The 26,850-nt window shown below is 48.6% G+C and overlaps 1 protein-coding gene across 5 annotated transcripts in view; it reads right to left on the bottom strand.

Annotated features, from left to right (window-relative positions):
* Positions 1–8,032: 8,032 nt before the first annotated feature.
* Positions 8,033–26,850, bottom strand: part of fat1a (FAT atypical cadherin 1a) — a 72,770-nt gene continuing 53,952 nt past the window's right edge. Inside the window, exons 14-29 of one of the 5 annotated variants that reach the window (XM_056586419.1) lie at positions 25,084–25,473; positions 24,470–24,684; positions 23,152–23,289; positions 22,579–22,722; positions 20,886–21,083; positions 18,783–19,364; positions 18,123–18,345; positions 17,746–17,877; positions 17,416–17,573; positions 15,451–15,928; positions 14,366–14,519; positions 13,653–13,763; positions 12,865–13,526; positions 12,450–12,584; positions 10,628–10,663; positions 8,033–9,869 (exon numbers count right to left, since the gene is read on the bottom strand). In XM_056586419.1, coding sequence (XP_056442394.1) covers positions 9,133–9,869; positions 10,628–10,663; positions 12,450–12,584; positions 12,865–13,526; positions 13,653–13,763; positions 14,366–14,519; positions 15,451–15,928; positions 17,416–17,573; positions 17,746–17,877; positions 18,123–18,345; positions 18,783–19,364; positions 20,886–21,083; positions 22,579–22,722; positions 23,152–23,289; positions 24,470–24,684; positions 25,084–25,473 — 4,493 coding nt within the window. In that variant the 3' untranslated portion in view covers positions 8,033–9,132. The remainder of the gene's footprint in view (positions 9,870–10,627; positions 10,664–12,449; positions 12,585–12,864; positions 13,527–13,652; positions 13,764–14,365; positions 14,520–15,450; positions 15,929–17,415; positions 17,574–17,745; positions 17,878–18,122; positions 18,346–18,782; positions 19,365–20,885; positions 21,084–22,578; positions 22,723–23,151; positions 23,290–24,469; positions 24,685–25,083; positions 25,474–26,850) is intronic. The other 4 variants (XM_056586418.1, XM_056586420.1, XM_056586421.1 and 1 more) reach the window with 4 other exon arrangements.

The following is a 26,850-nucleotide window of genomic DNA, read 5'->3' as shown; positions in this document are numbered from 1 at the left end:
TACCCGGAGACGAGGAGGTTCTACTCTGGCAAATACTGTCGCTTGGTGGCTGTGACGCGTAAAGGCGCACGGAACAACAAGCCATACCGCGCGTTCTCTTTACGCACGTTTGTTCATTCAAGGATTATGCTGAACTTGTGATAATTTGCTAGTCATATGCACGCATTTTATTACTAACGTTCATTTACATTATAGGCTATGTGTTTATTTATGTTTTTTCCACTTGTCACTTTGTAGGAAAGATTAAATGTAAGCTTGTTCGATGTAATCAAATTCGAACAATTCGATCATTTTATTCGCACATTTATAGGAGCATCCTTTGTTTAAGTTTCAGAAGAGGACAAGGATCTATGATCCATTTTCGTTTACCATTCGAGATTCGAACTTTTCCCTGTTCAAAACACATCTTTGAGGATTGATTTCTTCAGGATTAGGCTTGTTGTAGAGACTGGACATTTGACACTCTTTGTTTGTTGGTAACAAACAATTTGGATGATATTACAAATAAACAGCCTTGCATGTCGAGCTGTGATGCGCTTTTCCTGTGGATGTTTAGGGATCAATTGTATGGTAATCACTATCACTCCCATTCATTTTCACAACCACACAAACAAGATGTCTATACTACTATCAATAACAATAATTAAATGAGATAGCAGTTTTATATATTGTATATATATAATATATTGCTGCGTTCACTTTTAGCACAATTGTGTTTTGTAATGGGAGAAATAACTCGAATATCGAATACCCCCTCCCCCCCCCCCCCCCCCCCCCGGTTATAGACAATGGATAATTCGCTATTGTCAATTAAACATAGCCCGCGGTATCTAGGTCAGCAGTGAAGGAGAAGAAGGGGTGGGCTAACAGAAAGGGACGCCAACAGCACCCCCCCCACACACACACACACACACAAGGAGCGCACCGATAAAACCTTGCAGCTTCTTAGTCGTAGGGCAGATCTGTAAGTGAAATACAATTCATAAATATATAAATAATTTCTTAAATAGCAGTTCCCCTCTTAGAAAATTTGGCTTAAAAACAATTAAACGCTCCCCTTTACCACACATAATTGACCGTTATGAAAGTAAGAGTATAGACCATTACCATATCTGATCATGGAATAACAGGATTAATAACAATAACACACACACACACACATACCCACACATATCAGATGCCATTACTCTCCTCCTGTGGGGAGGGGCGGGGTCAACAATGCGATTGAGTGCCTCTATGATGGAGGGGGGGGGCGCGCTCCCCCTACCTTCATGTCACTACCGTTCTGAGCCCCAGGAGAACCACGTGAAGGTGTTGGAGATGATGGTGGAGCTGCCGGTTAATATTGGGGGAGGGGCGGGGGGTAATGGGAGATAAGTCACCGACCTCGTTCATGGCCCATCCAACAACCTCCTCGCTGCTCATTGACCACTTACCAGAACGAGTGGGTGGGTGGGGGTGAAAAAGAGGGCTAGGGGGGGTCCCAATTACCTCAGTTATCGCCCCAGTAGCATCAAGGCCACAACATCCACTCCCCTGCTCCCACGCACCGTTGTTACCATGACAACAGAGGCTCCGCCCAGGAGTGCAGATGCGGGAATTGTGTGAAGGTAAAAGTGTGTGTGTGTGTGTGTGTGTGTGTGTGTGTGTGTGTGTGTGTGTGTGTGTGTGTGTGTGTGTGTGTGTGTGTGTGTGTGTGACTCAAAGCAGGCACGGGCACAGGCGTATGTTATATTGAATCTTCCTCAAATACCCATTGTCTCTCCCATCTCCAGACATCATTCCACAAGAGCCGCAACGGGATCAGATTAACCTACACATTGGCCTTATAGACACTTTGATATAAATGACAAATTATAAATGTTGGTTTGCCACCCCATTCTTAGTGTTGTGTATTCCGTTTTCTAAACGTTTCATTTGGACTATCTAATCACAGCTAACATGGAAATACATAAATATGAGAACCAAATTAGAAAAAAAGCATCTTATTGGGGAGTGAAGGAAGGCCCATGTAATTACTGGAGGTGGAAGGAAGGAGTACGTGATTATAATTATTACTACATCAGAGACATCAATAAATACACATACTGCTGGCCCTCCACCCTCCCGGGCAGGAGCAATATTCAATTGGCCTATCATCCTCCAAAGACCATTTCATCTTTTCATTTGACTGACAGGCAAGAGTGATTCCTGTCAGAAATTAGCCATTAGTGAACATTTTTATCATTTTTTTTCAAATGATTGCTCTTAAACAATAATTAGTTCCCAACAATTTGTCATTTGATTGGACAAGAGACCATCCATGCTGATACAGAGTAGAACACTAGGACTTTTGATTAATCATTTATCACTACACTGTACAGGCTATTCTCATTATAACCGTTAATTATATCAACTATTATAAGCCTTTAACTCATCAGAATCACCCATGCCACAAAAGCAACTGTCACTGGTTTCACAATAAATGGAAACACAGATAAATTGTCATGATACAGAGTAGCTGGCCTGCCCTAACATTTGCCTGCACACTAGTTGGCTACTTTGTGTCATTACTTGGCCAGAACTAACTTTGTGTAAGTCTACACACAGAAGCAAGCTAGTGTGCAGGAAAATGTTTGTTGCTTGGCAACAGTCCAGTCTCTGTCAAGTTGGGGAACTAATTGGGCTGGTGGAGCCAAAACTTATCGAAATTATTTGATAAACAAACATATGGTACTCTGTTGCCATTTAGTACTGTGAACTGATAAATAGCGCTTGTAAAACTGTGCTATAAAAGCAATATCACCCTCAAGGTTGTTGCAGTATAATGAATATCAGCAGGTTTGTAATTGTCTTCAGTACCTTCAGACCTCGTTTGTGGGATGACCAAATCAAGAGCCTTGCTGATATTCAGCCATCCCAGTGAACTTGGTCCTGAGGAAGTGTGCCCCTTAATCCTTTGCAAACATGGCACCCTTAACAGGCTTACAAACCACTTCATCCAAAAAACTAAATTCACAAGGTTTGTTGCATTTCTGATAAACTCAAAAAGTTATTGGTTTTTATAATTACAGACTGTTGCCTGAGAGCGGTTTTACTAGAACACAATCTGTGTCGTTGCTAAACTGAGAATACATTGATGGATTGTAAGAACATTTGAATTACTGAAGCTCCACATTACAAGCATTGGACGGTCAACATTCATGGAAAAATATACAGACCATAGAATATCAATACAAGATATCGATAATTTGTCTCACATGTAGGAGTTCCATGATCTCCCAAAGGCCTCTGCTTTTTGCGCTGCTCATTTCGTGGCTAGTGTTATTCTGCCATCGTGTGGATAATACTGGCATTAGACATTTCCGACTGATGCAAAAAATCACTCTTTAAAAGCAAGCCTCATTTTTAGGCTTGCTTTTAAATAATCTGCAGAATCTAAGTCAAACCCGTAATGTGTCCTGTTCATAAAAAAGCAAAGCTGTAATCTGGTTGACCTAATTCAACAATGCCACTCTCCATTCTCACACATTTCAAGATATTCTGGAAGCATGAGGCAATGGACTGGATACTCTTAAGTCCTCAAGTACTACTCCTTTGCCTTCATTGCCTCAAGTGCCCTTCTGGCCAAAAATGACATCAATATTTGGTACTAATTTGTTATACTTAACAGTGTTATTGTTGTAGTTTATACTTTGGCAGGTCAGGGTTATGTAAACAGCAATTGTCTCCTTTCTTTCCTCAAGCAACTCCCCTTCCCCATGTCTGCACAGCCCTGCCCCATTATTTAGTCATAACAACCTGCCAGCAGTTTTTTAAGTTCTCCATGGAAAGAAGACTTGAATAAACCACTTCATAAACTGGGCTCCATTCCATAAAGAGTAAGCCCCAATGTCTAAAACATGAACAGCTGAAAGTGTCCTTTGTTTCACTCAATTTCAAGTCTTCTTTTGAGTAGCCTACTTGATTTCGAAAGCACATCCATTTAAAGCAAGTGTCTTGGAACACTATACTCGCACTATACAATGATCAACAAGCCAGGGAAATACCTTAAAGCCATGGCTCCTCTGATCATAGCTCCCTGAAAACATATTGTCTCCATCTAAACTCCCTGAACATCAACTTCCAGTATGAACATTTTTGGAGGTCAAGCAAAAAACGAACATAAAAGACAATAAACAAAAATTATTAATTAAGCAACCAGTATTTAAATGCCTCCAAATGGCCAGCATTTTAAGCCTGTCTCAAGTAAGGCAAGACAAGGCAAGGCAAGGCAACTTTATTTATGTAGCACTTTTCATACACAAGGCAGACTCAAAGTGCTTCACATATAAACATTGTCATACAATTAAATAAAATAATAGATAAGTAAAAGAAAAACATATGCAAAGAAATGGGTAAAATAGAAAGTTAAAAAGGCATTTTAGTATTAAAATAGAAAATAAAGGCAAAGTTAAAAAAAAGCTTTTTTAGAAAGTGCAATGTATTTTAGATTTAGCAGAAAGCTATAGCAAACATAAAAGTCTTTAGTCTTGTTTTAAAGGTGCTCAGAGTTGGGGCAAGTCTTAAATCCTCTGGGAGTTTATTCCAGCTATTTGTTACAGAAATAAAAGTTTATGTCATAAAAGACAAATCTAATTAAAATATTGGTCAAAACATACTTGGTCCCCCCAAATAGTGTTTTTAAATGCTGCAGTTTGTTTTTCAAAATAATGGGTAAAGTGTTGTAGCCCCAGCACGTATGTCGTTATTTAGGAAGCAGAGTTATGGAGCTCTGCATGGTTATATTTTGGGTATATTGGAGTGGGGCGGGAGGGAGAAGGATGGTCACTGTTCTGGTAGTCTGGCATTGATACATTTCATTGAGTCCTTATGCTTTGTAGTGGTTGGATGCAAAAATGTAAAGTTGGTTTCATATATTTAATGGTTGAGGATTTAAAATACATTTGGACAGCTGTGAACAGTGTGAATTTATACTTACATGACAAACCTAAACTTCATACTATAGAGCTTGCTTATCCATGTCAACAAAGAGATCAACCATATAGCCAGTGAAGCTTCCAACCCTGAGTATAACTAACTGACTAGTACAGACCTGGGGTAAAGGTATGATTGGACATCCCCATTGCTTCTGGGTGACCAGACGAGTCGGGGATCTGCACAGACTCTCCCTCTAGCCCAAGAGTACGGTGGTCAAGACATGTCGGACGAACTGCATATATTTGCATTCTCTAAAAAACACAAGCGCATTTTGTTCTGTAACAGAGAGCAAAGTTTGGCCTTCGCTTCTCACTGACTCAGCCTTTCCCTAGTTTCTGGGCTGTGCAAATCAAATGCAAAATAACAATGTGCAAGGCAAAATTCGGGATGTTTAAATGGGTTACTTATACTAGGTTGCACGAATTAGGCAAATGAGTGTGCAGGTTGCAGCGCATTGGCATTAAGCAGTGACAGGCACAACATTCACTTTAAGCAGAACAAACTACAGATAGAGACTGTCCTCTGTTGTCCTCCCTTGATATCTGATCTAAAGAGTCAGAACTAGCTGCCTAGTGATGTTTTCTCTGTCCCCCGCAGTAAAAATAAGTGTGCATAGAATGAAGATAAATATTTCCCAGCTGCAATTGAATTATTTCCTGCAACTGAATATCGTCTGGCAATCTCAGATAGGAGAATATACCCACTAGCCGTGAACATTGTAACTGTGGGCAAAGCCCTAGTGCTATAAACAAAAGATTTGTACATGATGTGTGGAGAAAACTTTGCAGCAGTAGAATACTCTATATAAGTTTACACCTAGTATATCTCCCTGGGGTCCCCATAGTGGACTGAGTCGACCACCCCAGGCAACCATATTAGGTACTCCACTTCTTCAACTCTGAAAGATAACCCACTGGCCCTTCTCGCTGTTCTTAGTGGTGTGGATAGCATCATGCTTAATTGATTCTTTCAGCACAACAGCTCACTCAGAGCTATTTGTTATCCTGCCTTTTTTGGCACCATTTCCAAATGTTGCAAGTGTAAAAGATCATCTTAAACGACCCAATATTGGCTCAAATACCCAAGTCACCAATACAGAGAAATCCTGAAATAATCATAGTGAAGAAGGCTTGTTTAAAGTAAACCAGAACTAAAACTTGACGTGTACGAGTGTTTCTACTGAGCACAGGAAATTAAAGATATGCATTTCACTATCTCTCCCTTCTGTATCGTTGTTTGGCCTTACCACGCCTGGTCTTCTGTCCACCTACTACCCATGTTAGTTCTGTATTTCAGGAGACACATTTTATTGACAAACTCTGTAGAACATTCAAAGATTTCTGAAGAGTTCTAGCGTTGTAGATTTGCCTTTACCTTCAAGGTGGAGGTGTTCAGTGATTCGTCAACACCAGGTCCTTCCGAACCCCCCCATCAGTAACTGACTTCCTGTATGAACAGTGACTTCCTCGTATATAGGGTATTGGCAATGTCCATATTAATATCCAACAGACTGCATTTAAAAGATGATATTTCTTTAAAGTGCAAAACAGTATTTCATGTTCCATGAATATGAGAGCATTTAGAATTTAATTAAATACTTCTAAAAATATGTTTGATATGAAAGTCATAACTCACCATTACGAAGGCAGGCAGCCACGTCTGGTAGCCTACTTCTGGTAGGCCTACACTAACTGAAACCTGACTCATCAAGTTAGCGAATACATTTGAATCATCAAGGGCCTCAGTAACTCATCTTAGAACGTGCTGAACATCACTTGCCTTTTTTTTGCCACGGTTTGCAAATCATCCATTAGCCTCTTGAAAAAAAATAGGAAAATACTAAAAGAGAGAGTTAAGATAGAGATTTGGGGTTTGGGGTTTTAGGGTTGCCCAACATTAATTCCAAAGGCAAACATCCTCAAAATATACAACTTAAAATGTTAAGCTCAGTTCAAATGTATTGAAATTTGAAAAAGGTAAAGTCTAAATAAGAAGTGGGATAGTGTTAATGACTGCACAAGTGTTAGGCCTACTGACTAGGCATTGTGTTTAATAAACACGGAATCGAGCATTAACGCCCACCGGCACTGGGGCTGTGCTTTTACCTTCACAACGTATTCCCATCCTTCGAATTGGAAAATCTGTGTTCACTGTCAGCAGTGACAACAAAACTATTCAAAAAATGTCCACCCCAACGAAACGGTAAACGAAAACGAAGGAAGGCCTAACCCTTGGTGTCGCTGCCCAATCACCACCGGAAATGGATTTGTTCTACCTAACTATAACCCCCTAACCATAACCCTAACCTGTCTATGATCAAAAAGCCTTGTGTAGACTTCTGAAAAGACCGATTTATATAGGCTGTAAAGCCAGCAGGGGGCGCTGTCGCTCTTCAATATTTACCTGAGGTGGAAAGGAGAGCCCTTTCTGTTCTTTTCTAACCCCCCCAGCCCTATCTTCTTGACAACTCCTCTGAGATTACTGTTAAATTACTGTTCTTGCCAACCCCGTATTAAAAGCGCTGTGGACCTTGGGGGGCTGGTTCAGCGTGAGAACAGGGGAGCATAGGAAAGAGTGGAGAAGAATAGACAAACCACGCTAGACAGGGGCTTTCTGGGAAGCATTTTCAGTTGATGGCAAGCAACAGACAAAAAATGAAATACATTTCAGAAACGGAACACGCACGCACACGCATACGCACACACCAATATGTATATATATATATATAAATGGCATGCCTAAAGGCAGGTTACTAGTAACTGTATTCCCTCTATGCTATCATCCGTCACGAAATGAGAACAAAACGGATGGCTTTGACCTTCATGCCTTATCCAGTGAAGTTGCAATTTCTATTTATTTTTATACACCACTTCTTTGGTTTTCATCAAATAGTCATGTGATGTTTACATCACTGACACAATGACATTGAATTGGAAGAACTCAGACTTAAACCGAAAGTGACAGTCGGAGTACTTGTGCTTGACTTACATCAGAGATAAGACCCTGTCACTTCCAGTTTCAGTCACATTTGAGAACTCATCATTGTTTCCTTGTGGTCTTATAAATAACACCTACCACACAGACACACACACACACACACACTCATACAAACACAATAGACACATGGTTTCTATCAAAAAAGAACACACTGGATGTATTTTTTAGGAATAATTTATTGCCAGTAGAAAGCGTGAGCTCGTGGCAGTATTCAATAAAAACCTTAACAAGACCATAGCATTGCTCACACACACGGACACATAAAAAGTCGTGTGTCCATGGATAACGTTGCACTATAAATATATTGGGTCCCATTTTCTTGGTGGAAAAATAAAGAGGTTTCAAAGTCGCATTTACAAACAAACCATAAAAAAAAGAAGAGAAAAACACAAGAATATGCAGTCGCTCATTGAAGACCCTTGTTGAAATGAGCAGGAAATAAAATCTTTTACAGTTACGTTTTCTTTTCGAAAAGTCTCACTCTACTTTCGTTTCTTTTTCAACATTCATTTTTTTGTTTTCGTGAATGTAAGCACAGTAAGGCTGATAATGTCACACCATTTAACTCGTGTTTAAAAATAAAATATCTACAAAACCTAGTGAACTTTGAAATCAAAACTGTACATTGAAATTTACATTTAAATGGATACTTGTAAATCAAAAAAATAATCATTTTTACTCAGGTTTCATTTATAGAAATACAGATATCACCATGAAATGGTTTATTTTCTCATGATTATTACCTTGTTGATGTGGTTTTTTTTACGCTGTCGAACATTTAAACATGAATTTCGGGGTGAAAGATGTCTGAATTGTACCGTTGATCAAAGAGATGGCACAGTCAACATAGAAGCTCTTAATCGCTTCGTTTTTTCTCCTCCAGTCCGACAAGAGGACACGACAGGGCCCAGTCCCCTGAGTCCCCTGGGGGCCAAAACAGACCCCCCACGATAAGTCTATGATGACGACGTTCTTCACTTATCAGACCGACTGCGTTTGCATTATTCAAGCAGTGATATTCTCTCTCACAAACCTGTAATTGTGTGCGTGCACAGGTTAAAGGATTTGTGTTGCTGTGGTGTACGTGTGTGTGTGTGTGTGTGTGTGTGTGTGTGTGCGTGTGTGAGTTGTTAAGGTTCAGTCATGGGTTCAGGCACTTTTGTTTGGATCCAGTGGTCAGACTTCCGTGTGCTGCTGGGAGTCCAGGACCGGGATGGACGTCCGTCCGAAGCGGCCCTCGTCTCCGCTCTCGTAGTCGCTGATCACGGCGTCGGACTCCTCGCAGCACGCCGACATGTCTGAGCAGGAGGCTGTGGACGTGTAAAGTGACAGGGACATGTTGTCCAGCGCCGGGGCCTCAAAGTCCCGGCCGTAGCCCATGGGGTAGCCGCCCCGGTAGCCCCCCGTCCCCGTGGTGGAGGAGGGCGGGGAGGGGGAGCCCCTGGTGGCGGAGGGCGGGGTGGCGGCGGTGGCGGCGGTGGAGGCGGCCGCCTGGCCCTGGGCCTCGGCGCCCCCCTCCCCCGCGGGGTAGGAGTGCTGGGGCAGGTACTGGTTGAGGTCGTAGAGCTGGGGCAACGCCGGGCGCTGCCGCACGCCCCCCGGGGAGCCCGGGCTGGCGGGCGCGGCGCCCAGGTGGTCCCGGCCCGGCGGCCGCAGGGAGTCGAAGCGGTCCGGGCCGTACTCCGGGAGGGGGGGCGGCGGCGGCAGCTCGTCCCCGGGGGGGTAGTGGTCGGGGGGCGGGGGGAAGTCGCTCTCGATGTCAAAGCCCCCGGGGTAGTAGTCGGTGTCAAGGGCGCTGTCCCGGTCACTGTACAGCGGGGCGGGGGGGGACTCCACAACCTCGTACTGCGGGAACTCCTGGATTCCAGGAAGTTGAACACTTGGCATCCAATCAGATGTGTCCCAGTGATATCCTGTTTCAAAGTAAGAGCCACACGTGTGAGATGAGCGTCGGGGACATCAGAGTAAAAAAACAGCAAAAACACGTTTTTTTTGGACGCTCGGCAAACAATGTGTTATTGTTAAGGAAAACCCACACCATGCAACGACTACACAGTTAGAGACCACAGCAAGAAACACACAACCACTGACTCCACACCACTTCACATATAAACAAGTGAACCACACTGACACACACATTGACTCCACCCACATGCAAAACAAAAGATTCTGCCTCTATTTACACCGAACCATTTATACCCTAACTCCATATTATTCAATGACATTCCACTTTGTAGCTGCTAAAACACTTTTGGAAAATACTTGACTCATTAGGCAACATGCTTCAGGGTCCAATTATTTCAACATTGACCTCGAATCCAACTCATACTGCTGTGGAAAACAAATCTCAAAGCCACGGAAAGAAAACAACACTAGGTGCAACGCAGAACGAGGCGACGGTCAAGGTCAAAGGGTCACAACCAAGGTCATGCAGAGGAAGGCTTGGGACGTGTTAATTAACCCTGCACACCAGACCAAGCCACTGGTGTCAAGTGTTAGTAGCAGGGCAGTGAGGCTGTACTAGTACAGTTAATTTACTCCTCGTTAAACGCTGGGTAAGCAGGTTTAGGGAGAGATGTTTGTTTTTTCTTTGGGAGGGGGAGGGGGGTGGCGGGGAGGGGGGAGGGGGGGGGTCCACTGGGCATCAAGCAAACAAAGTTGAAACATTCACCTCTTGAGTTCTTGTGATCATGAGTCAGAAAAGACTCTGACAATAGGCAAACGAGGAAGGGAAACAGAAGAGAACATCATGTCAGTTAAAAAAAACTCAGAGAGAGAGAGAGTACAGCAGGATGAGAACAAGAATGAGACATGTGCGATGATGTAAACATGGACGAAACCAAAAAAACACAAACACAAAACAATGTGTGTGGGGGTACACAGGACTGAAAAGTGCAGAATCCCCATTTCCCTTCAAGCCGTCTACATAACGCACTATATTACCTCTGACATTTACCAGATACAGAAAAACCAAAAAAGTCTAATTCACATTCTGTTCCCGCTCCCGGATTCAGCGCGGGGGGAATTGGCAGTGACTACAGCTATCAGGTCTCCCAGGTCCTACTGACACTACAGAGAGGAAACACAAAACCCCAGCTACTGGAGAGGGAGGCTGGGAGAGAATACCTCATCCTAAGAATAAACCCCAGCCTCGACAAGCAGCGTTACCGTCACTACCCCGAGCGCTGAGAGGGCTAGGGAGGGAGGCAGGGATCTGACACGGCTAACAAGGCCTCCGTGTGTTTCTAACGCTACCAACACACACAGTGTGGGAAGGGAGACTGAACTAGAACAGGACACTACGGCGGTATCATCTCTCGCCCTGTCTTTCTGTTTCCCTGGGACTGCTAAGAGGTGATCTGGGATTGTGGGAAGGGGGGGGGGGGTGTATAGACTTGATGTTGAATGACTTTGGGAGGACATTGGATGGCCTGAGGGGGAACCTGACACAAGACAATGGAGGTAGGGGAGACAAAGGCCTGGTGTGTTTGTACGAGATGACCAAAAGACACGGTGAGGATGCTAGGGGGGTCCGGTATGATTGGGAGATGGGGTAGACTGATACAGGTACAGGTACTGGTACAGTTGGAAGAATCAATACGTCCACGAGATGATTGAAGCATGTTTCCGTCTCTATCAGAGATTAGAAGAAGGCCTACTTTGCCTGGACAAATCGATATCGATGGATGTTCCACTATTAAATTTGTTTCATGAATCGGGTTCATGTGAGGAACGAGTGGGAACAGGGTCTGATGTTTTTTTGGAGGATCACAAAGGGTAGTCGATGTTCCATGGAGAGGGGAGGAGGACAATCATTGTTTACACCGTATACCCTGTTGCTATGTTCCTTGTTTGAGCCCAACAGCCTTTTGTGTCTAGGTAGAAAAAAACAGTAACAAAAAGAGAGAAAAACAACAGAATAAAGCATGCATCTAATAAAGCTGTGTTGTTGGTCTTTTTGGCTTGATTTGGATTTCGGGGAAATACAAACAGGGGTTGTGTATGCACACTAGAGGCCCAACTTCTTTCTGTTTTGTTTTTATTTTTATCCGGAGCGAACCACTCGGTGGACATTTTGTATTGATTGCTTCCTTCTGTACCCGTGGTGATTCAGGACTTACAGGCTTGAGCGCCCTTTTTTAAAACCTGGTTCTGGATGTGTGGACTGACTTAATCCAAATGGGAGCTGACACCCCGCAGCGAATAGAGAAAGAGAGAGAAGAACATGTGACCCTGCAGCCACCGATGGGCGGTCCATTCTCAGCATGCGACAAAGAGGTAGAGAGAGGGGTTAGCGTCGATCCAAACAAGTCACCTCTTTGCAGAAACCTCACAGGCATTTCAGAGGGGAGAGAAAAAAGGAATCCACCGACATCTTTGTGCTTTATAAAGTGAGTGCATGCTATGCTATATAATAGGAAAAATGACAAGGTTATATTCAAACTGTATCGAATAAGAGGGGAAAAAAAATCATATTTTTGAGAAAGGCTTACCGTTGTCGTCGCAGGACTCGGACTGGAAGGAGCTGAGGGACTGGACCTCGGACATGCTGCCCCTGGTGTTGTAGGGGTGACAGGCGCTGTCCTCCACCGGCTTCTTCAGACACGGCTCTAGGTCCACTACTTTAGCTGGAAGAGAAGCACGGCGTGTGAGACATTTCACTCGTTTATCCAAAGCAACTGAATCTCACTGAAGCAGGTAGAGGTAAGAAGCCTCTGGCTTCGGGATGCATACAGGTAGGCTGCAGATCTTAGGGTTTCAAGTCATGGCCGTTACAGGACAGAGGGTCCAACATCCCCGACAGCTACACAACCTCACCAAATCATCCTCCCCCGTTACCCGTCCTTCCCCGTTCATACAGTGTCGATTTTTGTCACGGTGTGCGGAGAGATAGTAAAATATACGTACGATACTTACAGTCGTAGTCGTAGTCCCAGCTGGGCTTCTGGATGGAGTCGCTGTCCGACACCGAGTTGGAGGACGGGGGCGGGGGCAGGTTGGGCGCCACGCTGCACACCGCCACCGTCTTGCGGTGGCCGTGGCCGGCGTCCGGGTTGAAGGTGCTGAACTCGGGGTGCTCGGGGATGGCCGAGCCCTCGAAGGAGTTGCGGTCCAGGTTGTTGCGCGAGTCGCTGGGGATGCTGGGCGTGTAGGAGATGGGCCGCACGGGCACCTGCGGCGGCACGTCCGAGTAGATGTTCTTGCTGAGCTTGGCGTCAAAGTAGGGCCTCTGCATGAAGGCGTGGTGCGCGCCCGACATGCGGTGGTGGTGGCGGTCGTCGTCCCGGTCGCGGCCCTTGGCGCCGCCGCGGCACGCCCGCTTGCGGATGAGGATGAAGATGAGCACCAGCAGGAAGATGCTGGCCACGAACACCACGATGCCGATCACCTCCTCCAGGCCGATGTTCCAGGCGTTGGAGACAAAGTCGTTGCGCACCTCGGAGTGCACCGTGCACGCCGGCCCGGCGTAGCCCAGGGAGCAGTTGCAGCGGTAGGAGCCGTACGTGTTTTGGCACAGGCCGCCGTTGGAGCACGGGCTCTTGCTGCACTCGTCCACGTCCGTCAGACACCTGGAACCCATCGCACGCGGACACTGTTAGCACGTTCATCCATCTCCGACGGGGTGTCTGAGGTTGTTTGAGGTTCACCCACGTTTTAATGTCCTGCAGATAGGTGACTGGGAAGTGATGACTCACCTGTCTCCCTGGAAACCAAAATCGCACTCGCAGACGGGGCCATCCAGGCTGTCGATACACTTGCCGCTGTTCTTACAGGGGTTGTCTCTGCAGTACGGACCCAGCTGGCACCTATCAAGGAAAGCATGTGGACCACATTAAGTACTTCCACCGGTGTTAATCGAATTCGCGGGTTCGATTTATGTTAGTATTTTTGCTGTCAGACTGCAATTGGGAGATCAAAGCTTCTGGTGGTGAACTGTCTGAACTCAAACTGATCTGCACTGAGGTGAGGGATGGTGTCACACAGCTGTCCTTACCGTGGCTCACGGAAAGGACAGCTTTGTAGAAGGATGAAAGGCGTAAGCAATTTCATCCTGAATACCTACGTCATGAGACTTCTGGCAGGGCGCTGAAGTTCACCGCAGGATGAAAACAGGGCAGCGGGCAAAGACACTTGGAAGGCCATTGCAGGCTATTCACTATCAGATCTCATTAGTCTGATGAAGGACATCCTCTTGTCCAAAACGTTTGTTTCTACAGAGAGCACCTCCTGCTCTCCTTTCCCCTGGTCAACGTTTCCTAGCTGTCCCTAAGCACGACTCTCGGGGAGACGTGACCCACCATCCCCAAATCGTAGTCTCAGCAACAAAAACATGTGGTGATGGAAGGAGCACCGTAAAAGACTGAGCCTCTCTCTCCCAAAGACCGGGGAGAGATCCAGCGGCGCGTACCTTTGTCCGGAGTATTGTCCTCTGCACTGGCAGTAGAAGTCCTCCCCACGGGTGGCACAGGTGCCTCCGTAGAGGCAGGGGTTGGAGGCACAGGGGCTGATGGCCGACTCGCAGTGGGTGCCCATGAAGGTCGCAGGACACCGGCAGAAGAAACCTGGAGGACCAGAGACAGCACAGGGGTTGAGACAAAAAAGTGGACGGTTGCTTGTAATGCCCACCCCATTCAGACGAATCGATAAGGACACACTGAAGTTCACAGACCATACCATCGCAACGCATTATAACTAGGGGTGGGAATCTCTTGGCTTCTCACGATTCGATTCGATTCAGATTATGAGGTCAACGATTCGATTCTGAAGCAATTATCGATGCATCTCGATGCAACAATTTTTTTTATGTACATTTCCATGCGTGATTTTTTAAAAATATATATTTACATCTGGGTTTGCTACTCAGAGTTTGCTAATCACTTCCTACTTTTGTGATGATCATTAAAGACATCAACAGATTAATTAACTTATTTAATATTTCATATGAGAGAAAGCTTTTGTCACAAATATGACTTTCTATGAACAATGCAATAATCAATGCAGCTTGCATTATAACACAATATGGAAATATGCAAAAAATAGGTTTCAGTTTTATTTTATTTCTAATCTTTCTTTTCTATGTCATTAAAGGAAAAGCTGCTCTTGAATTAGAAGGAGTTATTGTGTCTGGCTGTGAGTTTGCGCGCATGCTATGCGTAGGCTGAACCCTAATCGTGTCATCAAGACAAATCAGATTGGCCATTTCACATTGAAGATAAATTCAATCATTTTAAAATTACAAAAATTATCCCTCTTTGGCGAGAACGAGAACATTATTATTTTTTTTAATTCAGATTATTAATTTATTTAGATTATTAATTTATCTGCATCGAGACAGAATCGTTCTAGCGAGAATCGCGATGCATCGAAGAATCGATTAGTTTTCCCACCCCTAATTACAACTAGTTCAAAAACCGACTAGACTCCAGCGAAAAAGCCGTGCTTTACACAACCCCGGAGACGGCAGTCGATCCGAGAGTCACGCGAGACACCCACCTCCGTTGGGCAGCGTGGAGCAGGTGCCCCCGTTGATGCAGGGGTTAATCGCGCAGCTCTCCACGGGCAGCAGGGCACAGCCCGGCGTCACGTCCACCACGTCCTCCAGCACGGCGTGCGGCCGCACCGCCTTGGCGTTCAGCGGCAGCTCCTGGCCGTTGAGGCGGATGGCCTCCACGCAGCCCCGCAGCCCGTTGATGGCGGGCAGGCTGCGGCCGTGGCGCCCCGCCCCCGACGAGGCGTGCTGCCGCGCGTGGCCGCCGAAGAAGATGCTGTCGTCCAGGTTGAGCGTGCGCAGGGTGCCCGGCGCCGCGCCCGAGGCGGCGTGCACGCGGTCCAGCACCAGCTTGGCGTAGTTGCCGTTCACATCCAGCGAGACGCTGTGCCAGTCGCCGTCGTTGACCTGCGTGCTGTGCACCGACACGATGCCCGGCCCGCTGCCGCAGTCGAAGCGGTACTGCAGGCGGCCGTTCACGATCTGAACAGCGGATTGAATAAAGGAAGGCAGAAACGCATTACACTTTAGCAGAGAACAGGTGGACTCTCGGAACACAAAGGCTAATCGCTTTTCAATCAGTGCCACTCATTTCCTGCAGAAATATATTGTGTGATATTAATGCTGCGGTGAGTCCATTATTCTTTTACAAACACTTGACGATCTGAGTTGTCAAAACTGAGGCATTACGGGAGAAACGCTGGAGCCAGCCATACAAGCATAAGTCCTGTATGAAAACCCATAATTAAGACTGAATGAACTGAGCTGGAATTAAATCAATTATACCACACTGCTGACTAATAAATTAATTCCTCACAGCGGAACTAAATAAGAAATCTTTTTACAAATAATTAATAACTTTCCACTTGATGATTTTGCACGACGTCCGTTGCGGGATGGTTTGGAAAACAACATAATCACACAAACAACCATGGAGTGGCAGAAAATAATTAACATAGCCGCAGTAGTGTGACAATACTTCTGCTGAAGTAGTGTTCACATGGACACATAAGTGTCCCAAATCTGGCCCAGCGCCTAACTAGCGCCTGACATTATGCCTCCTACACAAAACTATCAGAGAGAGAGAGAGAGAGAGAGAGAGAGAGAGAGAGAGAGAGAGTGAGAGTGAGAGTGAGAGTGAGAGAGAGAGAGAGAGAGGGAGAGAGAGAGAGAGAGAGTGCTAGATGGAGATTGTGAGCGAAATTGAGCAAACTAAAAAGAGAGCAAGAGCATGTGAGAGCTAGAGCGAGAGGGAGAGAGAGAAAAAGAGAGAGAGGGTGAGAGAGAGAGAGAGAGAGAGAGAGAGAGAGAGAGAGAGAGAGAGAGAGAGAGAGAGAGAGGTAGAACTTTGTGAGAAACTCTTCTTGGTTTCCCTCCCAGACTGAAAATAGCTCCAGTGTTTGATTTTCTTTAACTGGCTGCCACATTCCCAGCGTCCCTCATGTGAAGCGCATTTCAAAATGCCCCACTGCAGGGACTGCGAGGGAGTCGCCAGAGCAGCCACCGGGTCTACCCCTCGCCGGGGCCCCCCGTCGCCGGGCTCCAGCCCAGACGCTGCTCTTATCAACACAACACTTCACCATCAACTCCATTCTTAATTGCTTTTTAGGTTGTTTCATTCTTGGCCGGCGAGATAGAGGGAAGTGCAGAGTATTTTGGGCGAGACACCAAGATAAAATAAGATGTACTTTTTTAATCCCAAATGGGAAATGTGTGAATCATTTTGCCACACACACACACACACACACCTACACTCACACAGAAACACACACACACGCACATACACACACACACACACACACACACACACACACACACACACACACACATCTACACCTTCACACACGCACACACACACACACACACACACACACACACACACACACACACACACACACACACACACACACACACACACACACACACACACACACACACACACACACACACACACACACACACACACTCACCTCCAGGATGCTGTAGTCGGTCCCCTTGGCGTACATGACGGTGGCGTGGCTGGACAGGGTCCGCAGCCTCAGGGACAGCTTCATCTCCTCCTTGTTCTCGTTCTCCAGCAGGCGGTAGCGCACGTAGCCCGCGCCTCCGAACGTCAGGGACGGCCCGTCTGGACGCCCCGGGAAAAACACGAGGGAGTGCGTGAAGAGTGAGTGAGTCATACGAGCGAGCAACAGTGAAACATAACAGGAACCGGGGGAGGGAGATACAATAAATATAAACCTTAAGCACTAGGAGGAGGAGGAGGAGGAGTAGGAGGGGAGGACGGGGGGGGAACTTACCGGTACATTGGCCGGTCTGGCCCTGGGGACACACGCAGCTGTAGGAGGCCTCGGTCTGGTCCGCCACACACTCCGTGCCCTCTGGACAGGGGCTGTTGTCGCACAGCTTGTTCTCCATGGGGCATTTCCCTCCTGAAAGCACCGCCACACATTAAATCAATCAAAGGAGAGAGCCTAGCACGGAGGAGGCGTTGCAGGCATCGCAGGGCCGTTTAAGCGCGTGCGTGTGTTAAGTGCAGAGATTAATTTAGCATAAAAGGAAAAGGAGGCAATCGGAAGCTTTTAGAGCCCTGATTTAAAAACGACAAAGAAGTCGTGTCGGGACATTTGTTCTGGGGCGTGTGGGGGAACACAAAACGCCGGTCGCTCGGTCCTACCTTCACACTGGCAGGTGGCGGCCCGCTGGTGGCGCGGGGTGACGAAGCTGAGGCGCGCCGTGCTGTAGGTGGACATGCTGCCCTTGTCCAGGGAGACCACCTCGTCGCAGAAGTGCAGCGGGCAGTCGATGTCGGCGCAGAGCTTCATGACCACGCGCACGATGCGCACGCCCGTCATCTCCTCGATCACCGCCGCCGACGAGTTCAGCTTGCGGAAGACCACCTACGGAAAGCAACGGTTTAGGAAATGGTGCTCGGCTGAGGCTAGACGGCCGCCCCTGCCCTCAGGTTTCCCTTTGGACCGAGGCTGTGGCAGCGGCAATAACAGACATTCATATGGAGATCAATAGGAGTGATCTGGTTTTCTCTAAGCACCGATCTCTCTTGATTAGATTCGGGTTTGATCTTTGATTGGAAACAACATTATTCTTTAAAAGGTTGAAACAGGAAATGAAGTTCGGGGTAAGAAAGTCGATCGTTTCTTTTGATATAACGCACAATTTGACTTCATCTATCGTTTGCATTTATTCCAAATACGCTGATATCAGACCTATCCGGGATAAAGTGACAGTAGAATCGATTTGACTCTATTTAAATGAAGCGTGTTGAAGGGTTTGCCTCCACACCGCCCGCCCTGACGGCCCCGTGTCCCTCTCTCACCTCCTGGGGCTGGTAGGGGCTCCCGGACCTCTCCAGGGCCAGCAGCACGTCCAGGTCCCCGGCCTCGGTGGGCTGCAGGCTCACCAGCTGCACCTCGCTGCGCCGCACCCCGGCGATGTTCCGCAGCGCCCGCTGGAAGTTGCGCCAGTAGTCGCCGATGAACTCCTCGGGCGCGATGCTGGCGAAGCGCACGGCGATGGAGTTGGCCAGCGCCTGCTCCGTGGCCTGCCGCACGTGCACCGTGACGTCGGCCGGCGTGGTGAAGCGCCCGTCCGTCACCGTCACATTAAGCGGGTAGTGGCCCACGTCCAGCGGCTGCCGGGCGATCACCTTGCCGTCCGAGGCCGACACGGTGAAGGGGAGCCCGTCCTGGGGGGCGGGCGCCAGGCTGTAGGTCAGGGTGTCGTAGATGTCCTGGTCCGTGGCGTGGATCTTGCCCAGGACGCCGCCGGGGTACTCGTCGTCGGCCGTGGAGATGAAGATGTCCAGCGGCAGGACGGCGGGCGGGTACACGCTCTCCTCGATCACCCGCACGCTGATGAAGGCCGTGGACAGCAGCTGGGGCTTCCCGCTGTCTGACACCTGGAGTAGGGGGGGGGGGGGGGGGGGGGGGGGGGGGGGGGTGGGGGGGAGGGTTAGCGTGAGGGTTTTGGGACATGGCGTTCGACTCGCAGCGTAAAGGCTCAGTTATGGCTCCACGTCGACGCAACGCAATGACGCAGTCATGAACCTGGTTGGGTTCTGCGACGGGTTTTAGTAACCGGACCAATCACAGCCCTTGCTGCTGCTTTGCCTCGACGGAAGGCTAACGCCCTTGCGGTGGACACAAGGAGGGACCGCAAGGAGGTAATTGGTCCTTAATCGCCCTTGCCTGGCGTCGACGTGGAATCATAACTAAGCCTTAAGGGTAAGGGTTCTAGTGGCGATCGCCCGATGTCTGCAACCCTATCAGTGGGCATCCGGGAGCAAGATGCATGACCCATCTGATACTTAATGACATGGATCTGATTCCGCTGAGAGTCGCTTTGGAAAGGAGCCCAAATGCCTGAAGTAAAGTTAATTAAAGTCGTTTTCCTGAACGCGCCGATGAGGACAGGAATGTTTGCCAGTTATTCATTCAGTAGTAATAACCCCCTACCCCCACCCACCGACTCCCGACTGCTTCAAGAGCCGAGCGCACCACGGCGGCCACTAGGGGGCAATCAAGTGCCTTTCAAAAAATGTCTTATTTTCCCACAGTGCGGAGTGCTGTGCGAGGGACGTCACAAGGATTCATTCGAAGCAGCCAGAGTGCAAGATGTGTCTAAATATTTGCATATATTAGCATCAATTCTATGTGGAGAAAAAAACACAAGATTGACTTCTGAGTGGAGGGGCCTCGTTCTGGATTCACTCTTATCATCCCCCGTTTGCCCAAGAGACTTCAGAGGCCCTTTCAAAACACACACATACACAAACACACACACATTTGCGGATGACACCAGTCAGTAACAGCTCTAATATCTTCCAATGGGTCTTTGATTTGCACTGCTCAGTCAGCGAAGAGCAAGTGCTGAGTGAGAACTACAACTCACTCGTCCGCTCTTCTGTTTAGCAGGTTAAGCAGGTGACCAGCTGGAGAAAGAGAATGTGAGTTTGAGGCGGCATGGGGGAGGACAGAGGGGCTGTGAGGAGTGTGGAGCAGGATGAGAAATGAATGCCTCTTTCAGCCCATGACTGAGAAACGCGTGGATGAAATGAGAGAGAGAGAGAGGGAGAGAGAGGGAGAGAGAGAGAGAGAGAGAGAGAGAGAGAGAGAGAGAGAGAGAGAGAGAGAGAGAGAGAGAGAGAGAGAGAGAGGGAGAGGGAGAGAGAGAGCAACAGAGAGAGAGAGAGACAGAGACAGTGAGAGATGGAGACAGAAAGAGACAAAGAGAGAGACAGTGAGCGACAGAGACAGAGAGAGGGACAGAGAGAGAGACAGAGAGAGAGAGTCAGCGAGCGGAGCCGGTGGGCGAGTGTGACAGGTGAGCAGTGGGCCGAGCCGGCAGGATAGATCGACCCGCCGCTTGATGGGTCAATACTCCGGAACAAAGCCTTTCGTTCAAAGAGAGCGAGGCTCACCTGCGCCTGCAGCAGGTAGTGCTCTCGGCCCTTCTTGTTCAGCGGCCCCACCGCCACCAGCTCCCCCTGCTGGCTGATCTCGAAGGCGTCGCCCTCGTTGCCGTCGACGATGGCGAAGTGGAAGGGCGGGCCGTTGTGGGTGGCGTCCCGGTCGCTGACAGACAGCTGGAGAACGCTGGTGCCCTTGGGTCGGTTCTCCTGTGAGTGAGGGGGGGGCGGAAGCAAATTAAGAGCATGAGTGAACACAGTGGGATCAGCTCCCGCCATTAAAGGGCCGTCACATTGGATTGGGGACGCTGGTAATGAAAAACGACTGTGTTTAAGCATTCACCCATAACCTCACAGGCTGAGGTATTGTCATCTCTGTGGTGAGTATTATTAAAAAAAACAGTGCGTTTCAGACATGGAATAAGTTATAACCAGGGCAGGGGATCTCATTCTTCTCGGCAAGGCAATCTCGTCCCCTTCTCAAGTGATTAGTCGTCTGTGGAGTGTGAACTACATTTCCCAGCAGCGCTCCTCTACTTGGCGGCACCTCGGAAAAAATGACTTTGAACCGTGTCCTTTCCACCCCCCACCACCCCCCCCCCCCCCCCCCCCCCCCTCCCCTGCCTCACCCTTTTTCCATCTACTTCCACGTTTTTGGCTGTCTTTTCCAGAGGGTACCACACTGGTACGAATCTTTCGATGGCCCTTCTCCTGCTATGGAGTGGGTGTTATTACCATGCTTTTAGCCCCGTGCCTCACCTTCCTCTGCCTGCTGCTTCCACTTCCTCCCGACTGCTCACCTCCCCTCAACGCCGCTGCTGCACATTCTCCTCGCATCCACCTTTTATCTGCATTGGCATACTTAAGATGCAGCCTCTGTCTTTAAACTCCCCTCCTCCTCCCCAACACACACACACACACACACGCACCTTCTCCTCAACCACCCCCCCCCCCCCAACCCTCCCCCTGCCCTCGCGATGTCCCCTCCCTCCTGGTGCTCCTTATATATTTCCCATCCTCCCCCTCCTCCTTGACATTCAAGGTGCACATGGCTGCTATGGATCCTCCTAGGTTAATCCCTCCAGGGCTGCGGCGGTTGTATCCACTGCTGTCTCTCCTATCCCCGGCCCTCCCCTAGCCCTCCTCCTCCTCCTCCCCCCCAGACCATCTAAATCATATGCCATTCCATTGGACCCCTGACCCTCTAATCTAGGGCTACCCTCCACCCACCACCATCACCGCAGCGAGACGTCCTTCCCGCCGCCCCCCCCGTTCCAACACAACCACCGCCGCCTTCGTCCCCTACCTCCCACCACGTGCCACCCAGACGCAGGCCTCCCACCACCGCCCCGCCCGCCCGCATCCCACCCAGCCACATCCTTCCCGTTTTTCACTCCACCCCACTACCCTCTGTGCCATACACCACCCACACCTCCACCCCCACCACCTTCATCCCCAACCCCTATCCCCACTAACAACACTTTGCCATCTCCACCTCTGTCTCTACCAACCTTTCACACCAACTCCACCCCTAACCCTACCACCAACCGCACCTCCGCCCTGCCCCGCCTTCCTCCGCCTCTATCCCTCCCAGCACCGACACCTCCACCCTTCATATCACCTCCACCTCTATCCCTCCCACCACCACCCGCACCACCACCAGCACCTCCAGCGTGCTCGCCCCCTCCCCGGCTGGCCCCCATACCTGGATGATGAGGCTGTAGTTGGCCTGGGCGAACAGCGGGGGGTTGTCGTTGACGTCCGACACGTCCACGTTGACCGCGGCGACGCTGGAGCGCGCCGGCGACCCGTTGTCCGACGCCACCACCGTCAGGGTGTAGCCCGACGTCTGGGGGGAGAGAGGGAGGGAGGTTGAGTGAGGGAGGAGGAAGGGAAAACATGGAGGAAGAGAGAGGGAGGTGGAGAGAGGGGGGGAGAGATGTGGAGAGAGGGAGAGGAGGGAGGAGAGTGAGAGGAAAAAAAGAGAGGAGAGAGAGAGAGAGAGAGAGAGGGAGAGAGAGAGAGAGAGAGAGACAGAGAGAGAGAGAGAGAGAGAGAGAGAGAGAGAGAGAGAGAGAGAGAGAGGGGAAAGGGTCGAGTGAGAAAAGAGTGCAAATGAGAGGAGAGGAAGAATTCTCAGCAGTGGGGACAAACGGGTGCGTTTGCTCTGACACAGCCCTCGGTGCATATTGCATAGAATGCAGAGAGGGCAATTAGTCATTCCACGGACCGGAAATGTACGTGCACTGTGGTTTTTATCCCTCTTTCTTCTCCTTACCCTTTCTCTGTCGAGCTGACGCGCTACTTTGAGCTCCCCGCGGATGGGGTCGATGGTGAACAGGCTGCCCTGGTTGCCGTCCGCGATGGAGTAGCGCACGTGACTGTAGGAGGGCCCATCTGCGTCCTCGGCAACGACCTTTGACCCCAAACACACACACACACAGAGCATGGGTTGAGGATGAGCTTTGTGTTTATTTATAGGCTGTGAACACAGCTTTGTGATTTGCGAGGCTGATTTGTGACGGCCGCATCCTGTTTTTTTGATCTCCAAGGAACTGTACAAGGAATAAATCGGGAGGGAGTACAATCATGCACTTGTTTTTTTTTTTAAGTCACGGTCATCACAAGGGGCCCACATACACACACACACACACACGCGCGCACACACAGCCTATCGCAGAACGAAGGGAGTCCTGTGGGAAATCAGCAGTCAGGGAAGACTTACAAGCGACAGGACAATAACGGATATTAAAATGTAATTTTTCCAAAAGTCTTATATTTAGGTTCATTAGATGCACACAGTATCCTGATAAATAGGGGTTATTCGGTCAGGGGAATGGAAGGGAGGGTGGGGGGTAGGAGGGCATTTGAGACTGATAAGTAAGTTGGAGGAGCAAGGAGGAATGCGGATAAATGTTTTGCATATAGAAGGTAAGAGAAAGAACAAAGAATAATAAAAACCCCTTATCAAGTCGGAGGGTATAAAGAGTCTACTCCCTTTAATTAACTCTGTGTGCGTGTGCCAGTGCACAGCGTTCGAGGGTATGAGTGTGCGCGCGCTGGCATAAGCTAGAGTGCATGAGGCATGAAGAGCAGCAGTCCTAATTTAGCTGTGCCGCCATATGGTGATTTGCCAACAGGTGCCGGCACGCGATAGAGTGAGAATAAACAATCAACAGAGAGGCTGAGACACTGAAGCAATAAATGAGGGAATATGTGGAGCTGGAGTGGAACTGGTACTGGGAGGCAGGAGAGGTCGCCATAAGGTTATTTCTCTGGGAGAAACAACCGGAATACCTGGGAACGTTTTCCACATTGAGGAAGTGCTTTATAAGTGTGAAAAACACAATGTTGACATCTTTGGGTTAAACCATGATCTAAGCGTTATTTTAAGTGGTTTCGCTTCTTGTTTAACTTTATCTCCTCCTATAGTTTTCAAAGTAACAAGTATTCAGGGGTCATGGTTCGGGCTGATCCAGCTATATATTACCGGTGGGCCGTTATCGGCGTTAACAGTCACACACACCTTTCCTCCAGCTAATCAACCGACACTTAGCTCCTGCATGTGTTCCTTCAGCCGTCTCTCTCTCTCTTACCGTCACCACCGCCTTGCCGGGCTCGGCGTCCTCGCTCACGACCGCCATGTAGGTCTCCTGGCTGAAGACGGGGCTGTTGTCGTTGACGTCCGTCAGGTTGATGTTGACGGTGGCCATGTCGCTGAGCGGGGGCGAGCCCCCGTCCGTGGCCTCCACCGTCAGGTAGTACTCGTGGGACGCCTCGTAGTCCAGGGCCTCGATCACAAAGATGTCGCCTGGGAGGGAGGTGGGGAGGTGTGCGAGTTAAAATGAGGACCCAGTTGATTTTGTTCTGTAGGGCTTGTACATTGTGACGACAAATCGGCAATGACCGTCTCCGATTCGTAAGATCAGGGGCATAGGAATGTTATGGGTAGTAATGGGGGTTTGGGACGTTGTTCAGTAATTAATCGAGAAATAATTGTCTGCAGTTTGGAACTGCATTTCTCATGCAAGACATGGCAAAACAACGGAAAAAAAAACAACAACTCTCTCTCATCCCAAAATGGCAGGGTATCGGCAAAGAGAAATCCCATGACGCATTCCGATGTACAAGCCCTTAAGTGCACACACGCGCACACACAGACACACACGCGCACACACACACACACACACACGCACACAGCCTAACCCACCTGAGAGCGGATCCACGCTGAACATGCCGTGCTCGTTGCCGCTGATGATGCCGTAGGAGATCTGCCCGGCGGCGTCGGCGTCCCGGCTGGACGCCTGCACGCGGAGCACCTGGGTGCCCGCCGCCACGTCCTCCGCCAGCGTGGCCACGTACTCGCGGTGCTCGAAGACGGGCGGGTTGTCGTTGATGTCCAGCACGGACACCACCACCGTGCACAGCGCCGAGAGGCGCCGCGGAGAGCCCTGGTCGGCGGCGCGCGCCCGCAGCTCGTACACCGCCTGCACCTCGCGGTCCAGCACCTTCTCCAGGCTGACCACGCCCGTGCGCTCGTCGATGGAGAAGTGGCCGTCGGCCGAGTCGGCCAGGGAGTAGAGGATGTCGCTGTTCAGGCCTGGAACGCCGGGAATGTGGGAGAAGGAGGAGAAGAAAAAACGAATAGTTAGTGTCAAAAAACAAAAACTAAAAAACGCATTGATTTAAATTAAATTGAATTGAATTGAATTTGTATAGCCCTTAATCACCATTAGAGTTTCAAAGGGTTTAACAGGCCAAATATTTAGGGCACCCCGAATAGTTGTTTTATCGTCAAATGTTTATAGACGGGACAGTGAAGACGGACGGGATAGTGGGTTGAAAGAGAGCGGGAACGTCATGATGCAAGTGCGGACAGTGGCGCAGGTAGGAATCGAGCCCGGGTCGGCTAGATCGTTAGCCGACCTAAAGGTGCTGATTCATCAGGCAACTCTTGGCTAAGGAACAGTAGAACAAAGAATAACTGACACAGTCTCTGTAAATAATTCCTAACTTACATCTTGCCTCCTCGCTATCTGTTTCCCCCGCCAAAAATCCCTTCATTAGCAAGGTCAGGGCACGTTCTCCATAACTCATCCCCTCCCATCGGCTTCACACTCGCAGGAACCAGACAGAGACGGATCACGACAATAATCGGAGCGGTGTTTTCCAGGTGGCCCTCCGTTTGGAATATGCCATTATATTCCCATTTATCAGGCGAGTATGTCCTTTCCCCACAAAAAACTCATTATCAGAAGCCGGAGAGGATGGTGGTGATCGGGGCTGTGAATGCGGCCCATTTACTATTTCCACACCACATAACTCTTGAGGCAATTGCCTATGGGTGGCTTTTGTCAGCCCCCTATTCACTAGCACTAATAAACATACTGGATTATGTTCTAATATCCACCGCGAGGACCTCAGCGGCCAGACATACATGCACACACACACACACACACACACACACACACACACACACACACACACACACACACACACACACACACACACACACACACACACACACACACACACACGCACACACACACACTAGGGCTTTGACTCGGAACTTCGTTATTCGAATATAATATAATGAGTATCAAAAAATTCATCAAAATTCGAACGAATATTTGGCAGCACTTAATATTCAAACCTGTTATGGGCAGGCCAAGAGGGAGAGACGTCGGAGAACCCGACGCAGTCTATTCATAATATTGTAATGAACACGGAAGTGGCAGTGAATGAAGTATTGATTAGACAGCGATTTATTAGAAACCTAATAAACAGTTGGAACGCGCAAGACCGGTAACCATAGCAACACCGGTAAACAAAGCTCGCAAAGTCCAATCCAGGTCTTACTGAAGGCATTTAATGGTCAAAATATTATTAATAAATATTCGAATATATTCTAATATTAATATTAATAAACAAACAAACTTCGAACATGATTTTTGGGCAAAAGTCAAAGCCCTAACAC

The sequence above is a fragment of the Gadus chalcogrammus genome, chromosome 3 (genome assembly GCF_026213295.1).
Source record: "Gadus chalcogrammus isolate NIFS_2021 chromosome 3, NIFS_Gcha_1.0, whole genome shotgun sequence".
Lineage (NCBI taxonomy): Eukaryota > Metazoa > Chordata > Actinopteri > Gadiformes > Gadidae > Gadus > Gadus chalcogrammus.
This window is presented reverse-complemented; position numbering and strand designations above follow the sequence as displayed.